Below are 21,089 nucleotides of genomic sequence, written 5' to 3'. Positions count from 1 at the left end.
GACAAGCCCATGAGAGCACATCAGGAATGGAAAGCCAACACACTATGGCAAAAAATGAAGGACCTCTATGGGTGAGAACCCTGTGGAAAAAAGTGATCATCAAAGATGGATGTATTTTTCTCTGAAGGGAGGAGAGAATTTCCACTTTGCATATGACCTTATCTAAATACTGATGGAGTTTGTGGATTCAAAAGGCTTCCATAGCCTAGGCAGCTCATGTCAAAAGCCTCGGGTGATGACTGACATTATACATAAGAGTGTTAATTATTAAATTAACAACAGGAGTCACTGTGCACTAACTTCTCATGAAGGACCTCTGCCCTCAAAGAGTTATATTAGGAGAGCTAGCAATAAAACTTGTTTTCAAAGATCTATTCCATCTTAGTATATTAAGTAGAGGATATACTTATGTCTCATAAGTTTTAGCTATGCCAAAGTGTCCAACTCCATTGTTTGTTTTCTTAGGAGCTTCTTTAATGATAAAACTTGTTCCCAAAGACTTACTTTCTTTTAATGTAGTAAGGGAATAGGCTATTCTTAAGTCTCATAAGCTACAGTTATCTCTAAGTGCTTCCAAAAGATGTATCATTCTTGGGTGCTTCTTTTTTAAGTTAATTAAGTTTCTAAAAAAAAAAAAAGTTAATTTAACTTTGAGATGCAATGACTCTGAACATCCCTGTTTCAACTGTTGAGAAAGTTTTTAATTTTTAAAAATTGTTTCCTTTTTTCATACATTTTGAGAAGTTCTTTACTTACTATAGACTTAATATTCTGTGTATAAAGTTAATTGGAAATAGACATTAGTATAAAATAAGACTGGGAATAGGAAAGGGTGGAAGAAGTGTGCAAGTGTGGGTGGGAGGGCAGGCACAGAGGGAAAAATCAATATATTCCTAAAGTTGTACTTATGAAATGCATGAAGTTTGTTTTTCCTTAAATAAAAGGTTTCTCTGGGGAAAAATAAAAGAGTGCTCAAAACACAAAAGCAAAGTAATTTGAGCAATAAAATAAATATTAGTGTTGGATCACCAAAATATAAAATAAAAAAAGATTGTTAAAATAACTCTGATGTTAAATACATTATTTTCATGTAAAATTCATATCTGTATTCATAGGAAACATTAAAATATCTCTAATATGCTAGTAGCTATTAAATCAGTCTCCCCATTACATTGCACAATATCTACTAAAATATAAGCAAAGTTTTTATAGACAATATAGTTAAAATCTTGGATTTTTTTAAACCAAGTTTCAGTTTTTGTTTCAATAAATTAATTTTATTTATTTATACCAAAAACACTGGTAACAAAATATTGCCAGGTAAAATAATCACTTCCTTCTGATTTGAAAGCTTAAAAACATGTAAGTACTAAGAACTGTACCTCGCCCAGAGCAATGCCAAGCTAACATGCACACCATTGTCACCTGGCATTGTTGGACCAGGCAATGGTGACCAGGAAGTTAAATTAGGTGCCTTCTGTAGGACAAGTGCCAAACCGTTTCTTTTTTACTAAAATGTAATATCTAATATTAAGAGCACCACTGCTGCATTAGCAAGTATGTAACCCCATCTTTTAAAACTATATTTTAAAAACAGTCCCCATAGTTCAGGGGTAGGGAACAACCAGTCTGTGGGCCATATAAGGCCTGCAGGTCCTTTGGTCTGGCCTGCCTTGACTCGCAATTCAGTAACAGCAAGCAAATTTTTTTTTAAGCTGATAATTCTGTATGGCCCAAGCATGACATTATAAATATCCAAATGGCCCTTCACAGAAGAAAGGTTTCCCGCTCCTGCTGTAATTGTAATTCTAGTAGTGTTATTTGACTTGTACATTTCCCTTAAAGACAGCCACTGATACTGATGCTATAGACTGAAATCACATGCACGTCTATTTTTCAATAAGAACCATGTGGTGATTTTACAACAGTATGCCTTACAAGAGTAGCTTCTGGTGAATTCAGAGATCTGAATTCTGAGGAGCCTCCTCCTCATCCCAGCCTCTGACCCCAACCTCAACCTTAATCATCCATTCCATTGTACTTAATGTCTGCACCTATTTGGACAAATACATACAGGAGAAATTTTTATGTGCAAAGCTAACACATTGACCTGCTCCTGTCCCATTTTCTTAAAATGACACACAAACATATATATATTTATTTATTTTCTAGGTTTCTTACTTCCAGTCATAACAAAATAATGGTCATCATCTTCCTTTTTCTTTGCAGTAGGTTTCTTATCTCCATTATCTGCTTCCTTACCAGAAGAAGGTGGTTTCCTGCTTGAAGTTGGAGTCTTGTCGCTTTTGGGAGGCCCTTTGGCTGAATACTGGCCCTTTGTGGCACTGTGCGCTGACTTTGGTATCAACTGTGCTTTTGCAGAAGACTGGGGAACACTCATGATTGACAGTGGAGTACGGCCAGGGGATTTTGAGGAACTGGGTCCTGCCTTTTGGCATGTACTTTTATTCTGATGCTGCTTTTTGGCAACTGAAATTTTAGCATCTTTTGATTCCTGTGCATTTCTCGCAGGGGAAATGGAGGACACAGAAACTGGCTGATTTAGATTCAAGGCTGATTTAAGTTTCTGTGCAGGGACTACCCCTGCATGAGAGGCTCCAGCAGATGGCTGAGACAGTGTTTCTAGAACTGTGGCTTTGGTTTTAGAACTGGATTTTGTCATTTTTGCAGGGGACTGCAAAGGAGAAGGTTTAGGCCTTACGTGTACGTTTGCTTTAGGTACCTTTGGATACTTTGACGATGAACTTAAATGTGCAGCTGAGTGAATTACTTTTTCATCCTTTGAAGAAATATGATTCTGCTTCAAATACTTCAACTCAGTTTTTCCAGAATATTTACTTGGCAACAGAGTAGACTCAGGCAGGTCTTTTGATTTGTGGGCTGGAATAACCTTGGCCTTAGGGGTCCTGGAGGATGACGACTCAGAAACACAAGGTGCAGTTCTTGATAAAGCAGGTGAAGAAGTGTTTTTACCTACCGGGTTTAAAGAAGCCAGTGAAGATGAGACATTGTTTGATGGAGCATGTGGCTTTTTTGTTTTGTCTTTAGAAGACTTGAACTTCAGATGGGAAGACACTGCTGGGGACTTTGGAAATTTAGACGGGTCTGACGTGGAGCCGAGATTACCTCCTTTCCGTGAAGAAGCTGGCTGCAGAACACCTGGTGGATGCACCTGCTTCTCCTTGCTCCTGGGAACTGGCGTGCCAGGTTTTGAAGTTTGTTTCTGAAACATGTTAACCGCTGACAAAGGATTCATTTCAGGAGGCTGAGGTATTCTGGCAGGTGAATCAGGTACGCTTTCATTAGAAACTCCTTTTTGAAATGCTAGAATTTTTTGCTCTAGTGTAGCAAATTGTAATATTCGACAGGGATCATATTTAAGCAAAAATCCTTGAAGAGTATCCCAGCCTCCACCAACACGGACCATAACATGTTTTCCATGAAGCATCTGCCCCCAAAGGAAAATTTAAAAATAAGCTGTGAAATAGTGAAGTTTATAATAGCTACAATTCATTAGCAGTAACAATTTGTGATGTCTATGATCTATGAAATTCAGAGATTTGCCCACATCTTCACTACAAATTGACCGTCCCTTGTATTAATAAATTTAATTCATATTGAATTATACAACAATCAAAATCCTACAATCTGTAAGGAAGATATTTACAAATAACTTGCATCTTAAAAATTCAAGTTATTAATACACAAAAGTAAGTACAAGGGCAATGTTGTTCAATGAAGAGTTAAAAATAAATGGAAGGAGGGGCCAGCGCTGTAGCATAGCGGGTAAAGCCACCACCTGCAGTGCCGGCATCCCATATGGGCACCGGTTCTAGTCCCAGCTGCTCCACTTCCAATCCACCTATCTGCTATGGCCTGGGAAAGCAGTTGAAGATGGCCCAAGTCCTTGGGCCACTGCACTTGTGTGGGAGACCAGGAAGAAGTCCCTGGCTCCTGGCTTCAGATAGGCACAGCTCTGGCTATTGCAGCCATCTTGGGAGTGAACCAGTGAATGGAAGACCGACCTCTCTCTCTTTCTCAGCCTCTGCCTCTCTGTAACCCTGCCTCTCAAATAAATAAGTAATTCTTTTAAAAAATAAATAAATGGAAAGAAAGAGGAGAGAGGAGAGCTGGAAGGAGAAAGAAAAGAGGGCTTAAGGAAAAAAAGTGCCTGATAATTAAAAAAAAAATAACAGGGAAGAAAAAAGATAAAGCAATTTATAATTTAATAATTTTACAAGTTAATAAATTATTTTAATATATCATATAAATTTAATCTTAAAGGCACTTTGCTAAGATTTATTATTAGTTCCTTACAAACAAGAAAACTATGTCTCTTGAAATTAAGGAGTGTTTCCCAAGTAACACAGCTTGGCCTGGCTTTTAATATTCTAGACTGCCTGAAATCCAAATGATGCTTTTGTGGGGATAAGAAACCCTGGCTTTGTCAGTACAGCCCAAGTTGGATTTCAGGCACCTGTTCATGAATAGGCAAATATGCACAACTATATAAAACTGCCCACAAACTTTAAGTATTTATTTGGCAGAGAGAGAGAGACAGACAAACAGAAAGCTCCCATCCACTGGTTCACCCCCCAAAAGCCTGCAGAGGAGAACTAGGAACTCAATCCAGGTCTCCCAAGAACTTGGCCTGCTATCTCCCAGGGTGCACATTAGCAGCAAGCTGGACCCAGGAACAGAGTCAAAATTTGCACACATGCATTCTGATATGGGATGCAGGATTCCCAACTGGCAGCTTAAGGGCTTGGTCAAATGCCTTCCACTGCACACAAATTTTAATTCCAAATCCCATGCTTTGTGCGTTATGGCTATACCAGATTGCCTTTAATTAGGTGGACAGTACCTGTGTTTCTGTGTGACTTGGGTAGAGGGTAGGGAAGTAATGATAATATGTGAAAGAGAAGAAAACTGGATGGTGAAATATTGTATCAGAATTTGGAAGAATGTTGAAAAGAGGAAATTTCAATCTCATCAGGAGAAGGGACAATTAATGAACTGCAGATGAGACAGGAAGAAAATGAATACATATATACCAGTATATATACATATTGATGCTGGGTCAATGAGAAAAAGATTTTATGCATAAAGTCTGAAGCATATATTATCATAAAGTGCATTTCTATTTTCTTTACTTATTACAGATATTTCAGTTCATTAGATGTTTTGCTTCTGTTTTTTCTTCTTATAGTCAAAGATTATTTCCTTTTAGAAAATTTGAAAAATGGCATAAGTTACTTGAGGTACACAAAGTTTTGTTCCCTCAATTATATTTCAATATCTAGCCTTAGATATCCTGAAGTTAGCTGTTCACTGTTTAAAGTGTTTACCTGAACTCATCATGAAAGGCAAGGATACCATATTTTTCCTTTTTTAAAGCTTATAAAAAGTTAAGAATTGAATAGAATATAATGCCATTTAACATACATGTTAAAAAAGAGATTTGCATTAAAACATTGATGGAGCATATTTTTCCTGTACAATGAAATTCTTCCATGAATTGCACCCTCCATTTCAATTTTTTAAAAGCAAAGCAAAAAGAGGTTGGTAAAGCAATAAACCCAATTTCAAAACGAGATCTATATGTACTTACATGTAAATAGCATACTTACTCTTATAAAAAGTATTTTATCCCCTAGTCGGTAACGCCCTTCAGATAAGTACTCAATTGAAAATCGATGAGAACAACTACAGGGAGGGTCTTCAGCAATATGTTTAACCTAAGATTAAAAATAAATACAAATTCAGTGCCCGTTATAAAAAGTAGTTTGTTTAAAGTTAAAATACAATGTCATTTGATAGCTAGGAAAATCAAATCCAGTACAACCATTTAATTTCTCTTTTCCTTTACTAGTGAACACATACTAAGATTAGACACTGCTAATCTAACATAAATACCAGCAGTGATAAAGTCCCTCCCTCTGCCCAGTGTCATTGGGCTTGCCGTGTCCTCATGACCACAGGAGGAGATACGCAAGTATGATTAGACGGCGCCAAAGATTCCAAACACACTTACTGAGTGCTAGGTGGCCTGAGTTCATTATCAGGCCTGAATTGTTTTAAGACCTGAACTAGTAATCTATCTGTGCCAAATCAAAGTCTGGCCAGTCACAAAAGGGTTAAGTAGTAATTTGCATTTGTCCCTTACCACGATGCTAAACTAATATTCTAAGAAAATATCTAGATTTGTTCAAAGCTATTGTTAAAAAGGCAGAGATAGACTGACCTCTATTTACTCAACTCTAGAGAAAATTGTTAAAAATTTTAATTCAGGAAGGATTTTTCTGAAAGTGCTTGCTTCATTTCAATGGTCTGCCAGGGGAACCCTACTTCTACGCTTCAAGAATTTTTTCCCCGGTAAATATAAAACAAAAGAAGTGAAATTTCTGTAAATATAAAAAGATATTTAAAAATTCTATATTTAAAGCATGAAGATTAAAATAAATTGAAGATATTTATTGAAATACATTTGATTGAAAAAAAAAGACATTTCAGCCACATTGGAAAATATTTGACTTTACCTAAAATTATACTTTTGAAAAAGCAAGGTCAAAAATATTTTTCTTGACTATCTTGTCACACAGAATATATTTAAATAAACATTTAATTAAACTTGGATATGATCTAAAGAATATTTCCTCAGATATATACAATTTAGCTGTGCCTTAATTGAACTTCATTTGATTATATTTAATTATCTACCAAAAATGAATGATAAAGGTCAGGAATTTATTCCCCTACATCATTCACTTCACAAAATGGTATGTTTATAAGCAAATAAAATGGATTTTCATGAATCAATCAAGATTATCATGTATATAGCTTAGATACTTGTATATGTATACATATGCACACGTTCATACACACACATCCACATAACCATATACATGAAATGATTAAAAAGAAAATGAACTCAGGTAAAGAGTTTACAATTATTAGAAGCATGTTTTGCATTAGTTAATCAAACCAATATGAAAGAAAACATTTCTTTTAATCACTACTTTCTGTCCATAAAAATTTCATAAGTATACAACACTGCAATTATATACTTCTTAACAGAACCCTAAATGACAAATCAGAGCATTACTCTATTTTTAATCATGACCTCAAGATATCCATAGGTCATATATATATAGGTGGACATTGTATTCATACACATACACACACACGTTTAGAGAAATGTGTTCTGATAAGTCACTTATTTCCTTATTTAAGATCTCCAAATACCACTTACATTGAACACTATAAATCAGCATTAGCCTAAAATCTGAACAAGGCAGTGAGCATAAGAAACTAGAGCAGTGGATAAGAAATACTTTCTTTTGGTTTTATTTATTGTATAACTAACATAATAACTAAAGGAAAAAGGAAATCATCTACAATGGCATTACAATACTATTGATTATTGTCAAGCTTATGATTTTCATGCAGTTGGTTTGTATGTATATATTTTTCACAAAATGTTTTTCTTGTTGCTACACAGGCATCGTAATGATCACATAACATGATTATTTTGTTGAGATAATAAATCCTAATTCACCAAGCTATTAACCTATTTGAGGGTATTTATATTGTTTACAATTTTTCACCAATATAAATAAAGGGTAATATTTTCATTTATCATTATTTTCTTTGTCAATTTCAATAAAAATGAGGAAGGAGTATTCTTGTAGCTCTTGATATCCACTTGTCAATCTATTTTTCAAAAGTCTATATCATTTTCCACTGCCAATAGCAACACATAGGAATAGTTTCACCAGAATTTTCCAGGTTTCATAATTTAAAAATGTTTTCATAATGGGGCAAACAGCACTGATTTCAGCAAGTTTCAATACTATTATTTTCTTGTATGAACACAGTCCTGCTCCATTTACTGACTAGAAATGTTTTTCTTACTAAATTTTGTATGGTTTTTATATAATAAGGAAATGAAAACCTAGTAATTCTCATCAAATAAAAATATTTTCCTGAAGTTTCCTTGTTATTTAATCATTCTTTAAGAGATTTAAAATCAATTTTGTTTTTTATCAAGTATATTATTTCTTCTTTCCATACTGATATTCAAAGTCTTCATAAATATTAGTAACACAATACAAACACATCTTGATCTGATAGAGTTGTTCTGGTTGACATGTTCATCTCTCCTGCAAGGCCTTAAGGTTTTATTATAGACTATGGTTAAACAAATAACCTAAGCAATACTTTTTAAATGTGTATTGGTAATGACTTACTTGTTATTTACAATAGTTTTATACATTAAGCACTTCTAAAAAAATGGTACCAACTTTTGAATTATTCTAAACAACAGTAAGCAGAAAATGTCTGATACCAAATTCACCTAAGATCACTTAATACTGCAGTTGCTGTAGAAAACCCACAGCCTAATGAAATGCAATTCTATTAACTTTTATATAATGAACAGATCAAGTTAAGAAGACATTTCAGTCTCAATCTATCATCTAACAAGTTTACATATATTGTCAGGGGACAATATTTAGAAAAAAAAATCAGTTTTCCCTCACAAATATTCCTATTCCTGGATTCTCCAAGTACCAGTATACCATATATTTAGAAAACTTGGACATCACTCTAGCTTTTCTCCCTTCCTCACAGTCATGGATTCCTGTCAATTCCACTTCCTAAATGTGTCTTATATTTGTTCCTTTTGCTCCATTCCCACTACTGCTGTTCAAGTTCAAGCTCTCATCATCTTATGTATGGATTACTACCATAAAACCAACATAACCTCTACATGACCGTGAGAGTAATCCTTATAATATGCAAATCAGATTATAATTCTACCATGTTAAAAAAAGAATCAATGAGTTATCGTGGCTACAGTATCCTACATGAAGGGTTCCAGTCTGTTGACTCCATCACCCCCCAAATAAACCCATTCCTCATCACACAAAAATGATAACCAATCACCTTTAAAATATAGTGCCTTGGGACTGGCACTGTCTAGGAGGTAATGCCACCACCTGTGATACTGGCATCACATGTGGGCACCTGTCTAGATGAAGCTCCTGGCTTCGGCCTGACCCAGCCCTCATCACTGTGGCCATCTGAGGAGTGAACCAGGGGATGGAAGATCTCTCTCCTCTCTATATATCTCCCTTCTCTCTCTTTAACTCTGAATTCCAAAATAAATAAATCTTAATAAGAAAATACGTATCTATTTTACATATATATAAATATATGTATTTCCTTGAACTCATCAGGAAGTGGAGATTAGTAACTGGTATATGTTATGAACAAGAAACACTGTCTTTTAAGCATTAGCATCATGTGTAGCAAACCAGAAGACTCCGAGGTATCAAAATCAAAAGAAAATGTGGCCATTACTTACAGCTTCATGCAGCTCTTCATGCTGACAGCATGATTTGGGAATACTGATGGAATCTTCAGGCCCAGAAGTATTAAGCAAGGTTTCTTCTAATTCAATTTCTTTCTCCAGTTTTACTAATACTGGTGGCTCCACTCCATATCTGAAAAGCAACCAGGAGATCTGATCATTCAAGCAAAGTTGACCCAAACACTTCCCTGCATTTCCAGATTATACACAGATACACATACAAACACACACACACGCATTTTCAAAGCAAAAGCTGTATAGTTCTCTTCTACCAGTTGTTTGGAACATCTGGAAACGCTTTTAAATGTCTCTCAGATTGCCAAAAGTCCTGGTTAGAATCTTCATATCACAGCATAAACTTGGGTTACTGGATACCCTCAATATCTTCCTGAGACCCTGAAAGGCAGCTTTAAAATCGGGAGTGAATAAAGATGGGGCTTAAGTAGGTAGAGGGGACACCAAGCCTTGGTCTTCTTATCAGATCCTCTCTTCATTCAGAGGACTTGCTTTGACTAGAACTATAAATAAGACTATGCGTCCTTACCCTAGTCTTAATCTAAAAAGTTTAAGTATTTCCTCTTTCAGTTTATATGAGAAAACAGATGCTGGCATATGCTCACACATAGTGAATAAAGTTAAAGACACCAAAAGGAAGTTAAAATAGGAAATTAAGTTTTTAAAGAGGAAATGATGTTATAAGCTAAAACTAAATAGCTTAAAAATGTTTACGACATTGACGTTCTGAAATACAGTGGAGTACATACCTTGACACAATTCGTCCAATTTCAAGAAGACAAAGATATACCTGTCTTGGATCTTTGTGCAAAACTGTGGAAATAAGACATATTTTAAGAAGCAGAATTAAAGAGGAAAACACATTTTTAGTCATGGAAGAAAGTGGAAAAAAAAAAACAAACAAAGAAAACAGTGGGTTTACTTTTTGGAGAAGACTTGGAAAAAGCACTTTTATAATCTCTACATATTGTTATCTTTTATAAATTTTTTTAAAAAACTGGCTTAGAGGAAGATGATAGTATTTTAGATCTTTGTAGCATTATTTATATTTAAGTTCTCTCAATGGGAGATGCTCTTAGAAGAGATGCAACACCACAATTTTAGTCTAGGTTATCTTCAGCACAGCACTATGTGCTAGCAGTCTCTCAGACTCACAAAAACAGAGGAGGGAGCGCTTCCTACCACATCCTGTGATTCTCATGTTGCCCTGGTAGCAAAGCCAGACAAAGGCTTCACAAGAAAACTAAAGACCAATATTCCTTATAAATATGATATAAAAGTTCTCAACAAAATAATGGGACATGAAGCTCAGCAAAATATAAAAACGGGTATAAGCCATGACCAAGCAGGATTTATGTCAGAAATGTAAAGTTAGTTCAACATGAGAACAATCAACGTAATACATAATTAGCAGAATAAAAGAAACATACAATTATCTCAATAGACATTGAAAAACCAATAGACAAAATTCAATACTCCTCTCCTGATTAAAAAAGTGATTCAATAAATTAGGAAAAGAAGAGAATTTCCTCAGTCTTATAAAGGACATCTATAATAAACTCACAGCTAATGTCATTCTTAAAAGTAAAAGATAAAAAGTCTCCCTTCCAAGACCAGGGAAAAGACGAGGATGATCACTCTTACCACTTCTATTCAGCATTACACTGGAGGTTCTAGCCATGGCATGTAGGCAAGAAAAATGAACAAAAGGTATCCAGATTAGAAAGTAAGAATGAAAACTATTTCTATTCACAGAAGAAATAACCCTATGTGTAGAAAATCCCAAAGAATCTACCAAAAAAAAAAAAAAAAATTCAAGTTCATAAGCAAGTTCAGCAAAGTTGAAGAATACAATATCAACATATAGAAATTACTTGTAGACACTGGAGATAAAATAACTTGAAAATGAAATTAAGAAAATAATTCCATTTAGAATAGCTTCAAAAAGAACTTTGAAATGTAAAAAATGTATGTTGAAAATTATAAAATGTTAAAAAAAATAAGATATAAATAAAAGAATACTCCATGCTCATGGACTAGAAGACAATGCTCTTAAGATGTCAACGATTCTCAAGCTGACAGATTCAATGCAATCCCTATCAAAATACTAACAACTTTTTTTTTTAGAAATGGACATGCTGATGATAAAATTAACATGGAATTGTAATGCACACAAAATAGCTAAAAATTCTGAGCAAAAAAGAACAAAGTTAGAGGATTCTTCTTTATTTCAAAATTTACTATAAGCTACAATATTCAAGACAATGTTTATAGGTATAAGTATAGACATATCGACTAACGGAATGGAACCAAGCATCCAGAAATATAAGCAAATGTTTATTTTCAACAAAGGTGCCAAGAGAACTCAATAGGAAAAGAACAGTCTTTTCAAATAATGTCATTGGGACAATTAGCTGGCTACACGCAAAAGAATTAATTTGAACACCTGCTTCACACTAAATATCCAAATGACCTAAAAATGTCAAACACCTAAATGTAAAGATAAAACAAATAAACTCTTATAAGAAAACGTGGGTAAAAGCCTTCATGAACTTGATTAGGCAATGCTTTTTAAGACACGACACCAAAAGTATCAGCAAACAAAGAAAAAAAATGTTAAGTTAAACTTTATCAAAATTTAAACTATTTGTCCATCAAAGTATACTATTGTGAAAGTGAAAACACTCAGAGTGTGAAAAATATTTGCAAATCATATCTCATAAAGGACTAGTGACTAGAATATACAAAGGATTCTTGCAAGTCAACAAAAAAAGATACATAGCCAAACAAAGGGAATTTAATATACATTTCTTCAAAGAAGATACAGAAATGACCTCATGAAAAAATTGTCAATGTCATTAAGGAAAGGCAAATCAAAATTACAATGAGATACCATTGCATGTCCACCAAGATGATTATAATGAAAACAAAAATAAACAATAACAAGTGTTGGTAAGGATATGGAGAAATTGGAATACTTGGGCATTGCTGGTGGGAATGGTAAATGGTCCAGCCACTGTGAAGCTTGGTGGTTCCTCAAAAATATAAACATAAAATTACCATATGACCCAGCAATTCCACACCTAGGTATTCCTGAGAGAATTAAAAACATAAATTCACTGAAAAACTTGTATAAAAATGTTCATAGAATCATTATTCATAATAGCCAGAAAGTGGAAATGACCCAAATATCTACCAGCTGATGAATGGGTTTAAAATATGTGGTATATCTATACAATGAAATATCATCAGCAATAAAAAAGGAATGATGCTATATACTACAACATAAATGAACCATTATGTTAAGTGAAGGAGCCAGGCACAAAGGCTGTACAATGTATGATTCTATTTATATGAAATGTCCAGAATATGCAGACACATAGAGACAGAAATTAGGTTGGTAGTTGCCAGAGCCAGGGGAGTACCTGTAATAATTGTTAATAGGCATGAATTTTCTGTTGGAAGTGACAGAAATGTACTTGAATTATCAAGTGGTAATGATGATACAATATAGTGAATTTATTAAAAAAAAAAACACTGAAACATACATTTCTTTTTTTTATTTTTGACAGGCAGAGTGGACAGTGAGAGAGAGAGACAGAGAGAAAGGTCTTCCTTTACCATTGGTTCACCCTCCAATGGCCACTGTGGCCCGTGCGCTGCGGCCGGCACACTGCGCTGATCCAAAGCCAGGAGCCAGGTGCTTCTCCTGGTCTCCCATGCGGGTGCAGGGCCCAAGCACCTGGGCCATCCTCCACTGCACTCCCAGGCCACAGTAGAGAGCTGGACTGGAAAAGGAGCAACCGGGACAGAATCCGGCGCCCCTACCAGGACTAGAACCCAGTGTACCAGCGCCGCAGGCGGAGGATTAGCCTATTGAGCTGCAGCGCTGGCCTGAAACATACATTTTTAAACTATGTATTTTATGTTGGGGTAGCATATCTTAATTTTTAAGCACTATTTTAAAAGCAAACGTGCTATACTTAAAGATATTTAAGAGAGTAAAATATATATCTTAAAACAATCTAAAAAACAAAAGTAAAAAGAATTCTAAAAGGAATTGTAAGGTAAAGATAAACAGAGCTCTTTCAGGGGAAAAAAAAAACAAACCTGATCATAGAATCTGTGCTAAATGCACCAATATAGTAGCTACGGATCATCTTCCTGTCTGTTCCAGTCCTTAGAGTTAGAAACTCTAGGAAACTTGTGAATTCTAATCCAATAAGTGCAATATGTGATGAATGGCAAGTACACTGGCTCCTTGATAGAAATGACAGATGTTCTGTGATTTATGACTAGCATATATTGTATACCCCCAGCACAAAGTATAATCTCTTAAAATAAAGAAGAAGCCTATGTGAGCTTATAATTCATGCCAATAAAGGAATTGAGATGAAGAAATTGCAAGCTTGTTTTTTTTAAATCATTAGAAATACCTTTAAATTGTATATCTGTTCCTTAAAATTACTTTCAGTTCCTTGCAAAACAAAATAAATAAATAAAAGGCATTTATAGAGTAAAAACATCAGTTCATCAGTTCAATTTAGAAATAAATTTATGGCATTGGTAGCACTTTATTTAGTGCTTTAGTTAGTCCTACAGTGACCTTCAGGACATTCAGACGATGTCCTTTACTGAGAATGAGAAATACATAATCATATCCTTTCAGAAACAGAAAGTACAGAGAAACTACAGGAAAGCATTTCCTCTTCTCTTTGATCTCAAGAAGCTGAATGTGCTATTAAATCAACTACCTTGTCAATAATAATCAGCACACCTGGATTTAAGGCAAAGTGTAAACTGAGGAATGGAACAGTAATCTACAGCACCTTATCCATGTTGGATGGGAGAATCCAGAGGAATTTCAAATGTGGAGCAGTGGTCACAGTTTACCCTGAGTGAAGGTTAAAAGAGTATAAACTGGCACTACAGAATTTGAAGATTATGATAAAACCAACTAAAAGTCAGTTTGCTTTTTGTTATCACCAAGAACCAGCAATTCTAAGCAATGTTAGTGATAAAACTTCTCTCTACGGGGAAGACAACTCTCACAGCCCCCACCATTTATGCTACTGCTCCTATCACAACATTATAAATTCTGTGTGTATGTGTGTGTGCCTGTTTATGGACACATATATTTGTACAAGGTTCTTCAAAAGGTTTGTGGAAAAATGAAATCGTAAGATAAGTTCATTTTGGTGCAATAAAAGTTTCGAAATCCATGCATAGTTTTTCATAATACACATTTTTCATGAACTTTGTGAATATCACTAGTATGTACAGATTTCAAAAATTTTTGCACCAAAATATTAATCTTTTAATTCCATTTTACAGAATCTAAGTATCATATATATATATATACACACACTCATTTATAAATGCTTGTCAATTTATATAGTACAAAATTTAAATCAAACAGCTACCATCTAGTCACTGCAGATGCCTCTGTTTAGTTAAACAAATGAAAAAAATGTCAATAATTCTTCAGTAGAGCATGACGTCTCAAAATTAATTGTCAAAAATTAATCCATTTAGTTAATCAAGTTTCAGCTGTTGTTTACAAGAGAAACCTAAACACTGGAAGTACCCTTCATTTGGCCTTCTGTTATTTCTATAATTACTGAGTTAAAGAGAAATTATGAGTAATTTAAACTTGGTAGAGTAATTCTTGATGAAAACATTAATTATTAGTAAGGCATTAGTCCAGAACCTTCCTGCAGCCAACTCATTTAGGAAGTGAAGTAGTTTTAGGGCACTCTAAATAAACTCTTTAATGATAAAAAAAAAAGCAAAATATATTTGATTTAGTAATAGTTTCATATTTTCTTAAGTTATGTTTTATTTATTGAGAGGTAATGAGAGAGAAAAAGACAGAAACAGACACAGAGCATACAGCGAGGGAGAGAGAGTGATGCAGCGAGAGATGCAGCTACAGTAATGGAACCCATCCACGGATGCACTCCCCAAACCTGAAGATAGGAACTCAATCCTGGTTTCCCACGTGGGTTGTCAGGGACCCAGATACTTTAGCCATCACCTCTGCTCCTTCCCAGGATGCAGATTAGCAGGGATTTGAAATCAGGAGTGGAGCTGTGACTCAAACCCAGACAATCTAGGAAGCAGGCATCCCAACTAGTGTCTTTACCACTAGACCAACTGCCTGCCTCTCACATATACTTAAAGTACACGTTATTCTAGGAAAATGAGATGTGCCATTTGAGTCTTTATTTGAAAAAAAAAATTAGAAGTGAAGGATAAAAAAAATCTAATAAACATGGAAAACAACAACAGTGATGATAATAACACTTACCTAAACCTTCAGATTCAAAGAGGTAAGTTTCATCAACCCCAATATGCCTACACCAGTGAAGAAAGTTTGCAGTATTGTCTCTGGCAAAGAATGAACCTGGTGCAGCATCTTTCTTACATGGCACTTTTCTCAATGGAAATTTCTGGAAAAGAAAATGGAATAATTTCAAAAAGGCATCAAAGATATTTTCATTAAATATTTGAATATTTCTAAGTAAGTGTTCAATGCATTAAATCTAACTAAAAAAAAATCTAACTTTAAGAGAAAACCACCTTCAAAAATATTTAAGTTTACTATGCTTTGAAGTACATTCCAGAAAATATTTCCTAGGAAAATAATCTTAAACAAACAAAATCAGCAGCAGCATCAAACACCTCTAATCTCTTTCTATTTTAAATAACACAAGAATCTTAATTGAAAAAAAACCAGTTTAATAATTTCAAAGCACATCTCTATAGTATAACTCTGCACATACAGTTCAATACAAACACAAAATTACTGCTGTGTTAAAAGTTACCAGCCATACTCATGTTTGTTTATTTCCTTATATGCATATTCATAAGGATGTTCTGAATTTCTCCAGGAGACTATCAAATAAGGAAACAGTTGCCCATTTTCATACAAGTCTTTTGAAAACCGATGGTTCACATTTCACAGAATCCTAATTTTTTATCATATGGTCCAAGTATTTAGGTAATCTTACTGAGGATTCTTTATATTTAAATTTTTGCCTGAATAAGCAACTCATGAATATGATTATTTTTAAATGCAGAAGGTACTGCAGAGCACAATGTCTTTCTCACCTCTACCCTTCAGCTCCTCTAGCTCCCTGGAAATAAACCGCTACTGTCCGGTCCTTGTATATTATTCCTGCTGCTATTATTTTCCAGAACTAAAATACCTTTTTCATTGAATACATAATACATAATCATTACAAAAAGGGAAAATAAATCAGATATCTCATTTAGTTTTGGAAAACCCTTGCAGTTAACTCCCTCAAGGTAAATGTTAATACCTTCATTTTACAAAGGAAGACATTTTCCCAGATCTAGCTAAAAAATGTTAAATTACTCAAATTGTCACAGTCAGGTGGAAGTTTACAACCTCAGAGAGGCAAGAAATGGACATAAACAAATTAATATGTACCAAGTTATAAAACCACCACTACCAGACATTTACTTACCTCTGGTTCTTCAGCGCTACATGTTTTCACCATGTTTTGAAGAATGTCAATCAGTTGGCACAACAGTACTCCATTATCAAGTTCTTCCAATAAGCTCTCCGCCTTAACTTCTATACCTACAAATATGTTTCAAAGTTAACATTTTTCTAGAAACAGTAAATTCAAACAATATGATTAAAATTTAATTAAATGGAAACAGATTACAGTTCAAACACTAGAAAAATATAAACTCAGACTCCAAATATCCACTCTAGAAGGTACAATTAACACGGCAAATAATTTCAAGCTAGATGAGAGAATGGAAAAAAAATCTGAGATGTGGTATTGAAAAAAACTAAAGAAAACTGACATTCATTCAAAACAAAATAAATACACTGAATATTAATATTGCTGACACAAAACGTCTACAAATAAAATAGGCTTTGTTTATAATTTAAAAATTAAAGATAATACCATAGCCAATAACCAACTTAACACCTCTAAAATGCCTTTTTAAAAGCATTGTTGTCACATAATAAACTATATTTTTAAAAAATATTTATTTATTTATTTGAAAGTCAGAGTTATACAGAGAGAAGAGAGGCAGAGAGAGAGAGAGAGAGAGAGAAAGAGTTCTTCCATCTGATGGTTCACTCCCCAATTGGCCGTAACAGACGGAGCTGCGCCGATCCAAAGCCAGGAGCCAGGAGCTTCTTTCAGGTCTCCCATGCGGGTGCAGGGACCCAAGGACTTGGGCCATCCTCCACTGCTTTCCCAGGCCACAACAGAGAGCTGGATGGGAAGTGGAGCAGCCGGGTCTCAAACCGGCACCTATATGGAATGCTGGCGCTTCAGGCCAGGGTGTTAACCCGCTGTGCCACAGTGCCAGCCCCAACATAATAAACTATAAAAATGATCCAAATCCCACACTGATATCACACAACTACAGTGAATGTTGGGTATTTGTTTAATTATCCTCAGAGGACAAAAAAAGATCTTTAGGCTATATATCTTTTCATGAAAACACTGGAATGCTACATGAAATTCTGTATTTAAAGGGTGCAAATCATTGAAATCTTTACTTAGTATATACTAAATTGATCTTCTGCATATAAAGATAATTGAAAATGAATCTTGATGAAGAATGGGATGGGAGAGGGAGTGGGAGATGGGATGGTTGCGGGTGGGAGGGTGGTTATGGCGGGGGGGAGCCGCTATAATCCAAAAGCTGTACTTTGGAAATTTATGTTTATTAAATAAAAGTTAAAAATAAAGTGTATTTTTTCTAGGGAGAAAGTTCAGAGCATTGAACAAAATATCTAATGAGTAAAAAATATAATGCCAGACATTCTCCAACCTGGCATTTCCTCCTAGGTTTCATATGTCCCCAGCCCTCAGTGCCTCAGAAATAGTCATCATTTTACTAGTATATATATATAACTCGTAAGGAACCTCATGCCTGTAAGAGATTTACTGGTCAGTGAAACAAAACAAAATAAAATGAAGCCTATATACTTCTAAAAAACTACTATTTAATATTAACAATGAAAATATTGCTTATTCAAAACATACTGATATCTTCAGTTAAACTTCAAATTTCCTACTATTTAAGACCCAAGTTTCAAGGTGAATCACAGTACCTCCCCAACTGGACTGCACGCTTGGTGACAATGGGAACACTGAATATTTCATTTGCTACAGAATCACAGTACTCTGGCATCTAGAACAACTACTTGTCAACAAAGAGTAAGGCTCTCAGTAAATATTTATGGAACAAGAGAATACAGTTTTGGATATCTCTGCCAGCCTTACCTAACAAACCAGACAACCAGATTGACAGATCTTCTTGCATAGGCAACAGAGTAGCTTCATGCCTCACAGCTATCCACTCATCATATTGACAAACATCAGCCAATCCTGGTCCATGTCTGGGAGTCAGAGGATTCCTTGGACTTAACGGCAGATCTTCTCCAAACCATACCTAAAGAAAATGCCGATCAACTGAATGAATGCAGCCTTATACTAAAAGTCATAGTAATTCACATCTACATTTAAATAATGAAGTATAATCTCCCTATATATATAAACTACAGCAAACCACAGAAAACATATTATTTAGAAGTACACTATTAGCCCTTGACATGTTCCTATACTTGAGATGTTGTCAATATTCAACACTGTGGTCAATTTACATGAACCCCTAATTAATGAATGGATTCTACTATTGAGCCAAGAAAAAACAATTCAAGATTATTTTGCCTTCACTTGTGAGCACAGTAAGCTTAACAAGTTCTCATACTTCACAAGTGTCTCAGCATTCTAATTATAAAGTGGATTATGACTCCTTGCCTTAAAAGATACATCTTCATAACAGCTGGCATTGGGCCTAGCAGGTATCAGAGATTCAATAAACATTTATTGAATGAGTGGATAAATGTATGCATAAAAACATAAATTATATTTTGTAAACTTCAAATACTAACAGTGTTATCTTTAAAAGAAGAATTTCTATTCTGACTTAAAACTATGTAGTTTGCCACACAGTCCATGAAGCTGACTCTATTCAGTCACATGCCTTCGTTTAGCACACAAGCTAATAATGGTCTTTACATTTTAAGATGGTTGTTACAAAAGTACCTATTTAAATAGTCTCAATTTTGCCTATTGGCTGGCAAAGCCTAAAATATTTACCACTATCAGGCCATCTCCTAGTTGAGAGTAAAAACTGACATAAGCATACTATCAAAGCTTGTAAAATTTAAAATACAACTATATGAGTACTTATAGAAAATGTCATATTCAATTCTTCAAGTTGTGAAAGAAGCAATCATGTCATTATCGAGTCACTTTTTTTTTTTTATTTTTATTTTTTTTTTATTTTTTTTGACAGGCAGAGTGGATAGTGAGAGAGTGAGAGAGACAGACAGAGAAAGGTCTTCCTTTGCCGTTGGTTCACCCTCCAATGGCCGCCGCTGCAGCCGGCGCACCGCGCTGATCCGATGGCAGGAGCCAGGATCCAGGTGCTTTTCCTGGTCTCCCATGGGGTGCAGTGCCCAAGCACCTGGGCCATCCTCCACTGCACTCCCTGGCCATAGCAGAGAGCTGGCCTGGAAGAGGGGCAACCGGGACAGAATCTGGCGCCCCGACCAGGACTAGAACCCGGTGTGCCGGCGCCGCAAGGTGGAGGATTAGCCTATTGAGCCACGGCGCCGGCCTCGAGTCACTTTTTAAAAAAGATAAAAATACTCCTCCCTTGTCCGTCCCCATCCTAAACAACTCAGGAAGGATATTTTTAGAGCCCAAGTGATGTGAAAAGGAGGTTTTCCAAGAGGGCGGGGAGTGGCTTGAAATGAAGAGTCAGAGCCTGAGCGAGGTGAGAGGTCAACCACACATGGGGACAACCTTGTGTAATGGGTCAGACCCTGATGTCTTATACAACCAATGGTAAATGCTATTTGTCCATTAACCATTTTGCTAAGGCAGAAAAGGGAAGAGCAGGTACATATGCTTGGCAAGGAAAGAGAAGCATGTGTTAGGAGGGTGGTTCTGAAAGAGTTACATGTGAAAATGGAGAAGTTAGCATTAACAAAAGTCATTGTTACTTTTTGCTATGTTAGAGAGAAGAGTACATGTTAGATTTTCCTATTATTATAACCAGAAGACTATAATAACCTGGGCTAGTCAATAGCATATTAATGTTAATAGCAAAAACTATGTAAAAGTTATTCTAAAACATGCCAAAAACTGTTATATTGCAGAAATTCTTATGCATAGCCAGTCTATAGATGAACTTAGGTATATAAACTAGTTTCCATTTAAGGAAAATTTTATTACTAAGTGCAAGTTGACATTTCCTCAGGGACAATGTTTGTAGCTTTTATCAGATTCTCAAAGGGTCATGATTCAAAAGAAGTTAAGAACTATTGTACATCAACTTTTAGGTTGTTTATCGATTAATCAGAATGAGAGACACAGAAGAAGGGCATGAATTGTCTTACTATATTAAATTAATAAGAAATTAATTGATAACAGCTATTTGCTAGATGTATCCCCTGTGAAAGGCACTTATGAATATAAATGTCTAATAGTTAGCAGAGAAAAAGGTGAAAGTCCTGGAGAGTTCTGATATTCAGCAGGGAGAAAAGCAAAAATCTCCATGGGAGATATCAAGACTATTCTTGGTGAACACCCAATGAAGATGGTTCAGT

The 21,089-nt window shown here is 35.1% G+C and overlaps 1 protein-coding gene across 3 annotated transcripts in view; it reads right to left on the bottom strand.

Annotated features, from left to right (window-relative positions):
• Positions 1-714: 714 nt before the first annotated feature.
• Positions 715-21,089, bottom strand: part of GAS2L3 (growth arrest specific 2 like 3) — a 32,876-nt gene continuing 12,501 nt past the window's right edge. For all 3 annotated transcript variants that reach the window (XM_008256956.5, XM_051846579.3, XM_051846580.3), the window contains 7 exons: positions 18,694-18,862; positions 16,903-17,018; positions 15,720-15,861; positions 10,159-10,222; positions 9,389-9,527; positions 5,652-5,759; positions 715-3,469 (listed from right to left, as the gene is read on the bottom strand). In XM_008256956.5, the coding sequence (XP_008255178.1) occupies positions 2,162-3,469; positions 5,652-5,759; positions 9,389-9,527; positions 10,159-10,222; positions 15,720-15,861; positions 16,903-17,018; positions 18,694-18,862 (2,046 nt within the window). In that variant the 3' untranslated portion in view covers positions 715-2,161. The remainder of the gene's footprint in view (positions 3,470-5,651; positions 5,760-9,388; positions 9,528-10,158; positions 10,223-15,719; positions 15,862-16,902; positions 17,019-18,693; positions 18,863-21,089) is intronic.

Source organism: Oryctolagus cuniculus, chromosome 11, assembly GCF_051225735.1.
Source record: "Oryctolagus cuniculus isolate XC-2025 breed Fujian yellow rabbit chromosome 11, ASM5122573v1, whole genome shotgun sequence".
Classification (NCBI taxonomy): Eukaryota; Metazoa; Chordata; class Mammalia; order Lagomorpha; family Leporidae; genus Oryctolagus; species Oryctolagus cuniculus.
This window is presented reverse-complemented; position numbering and strand designations above follow the sequence as displayed.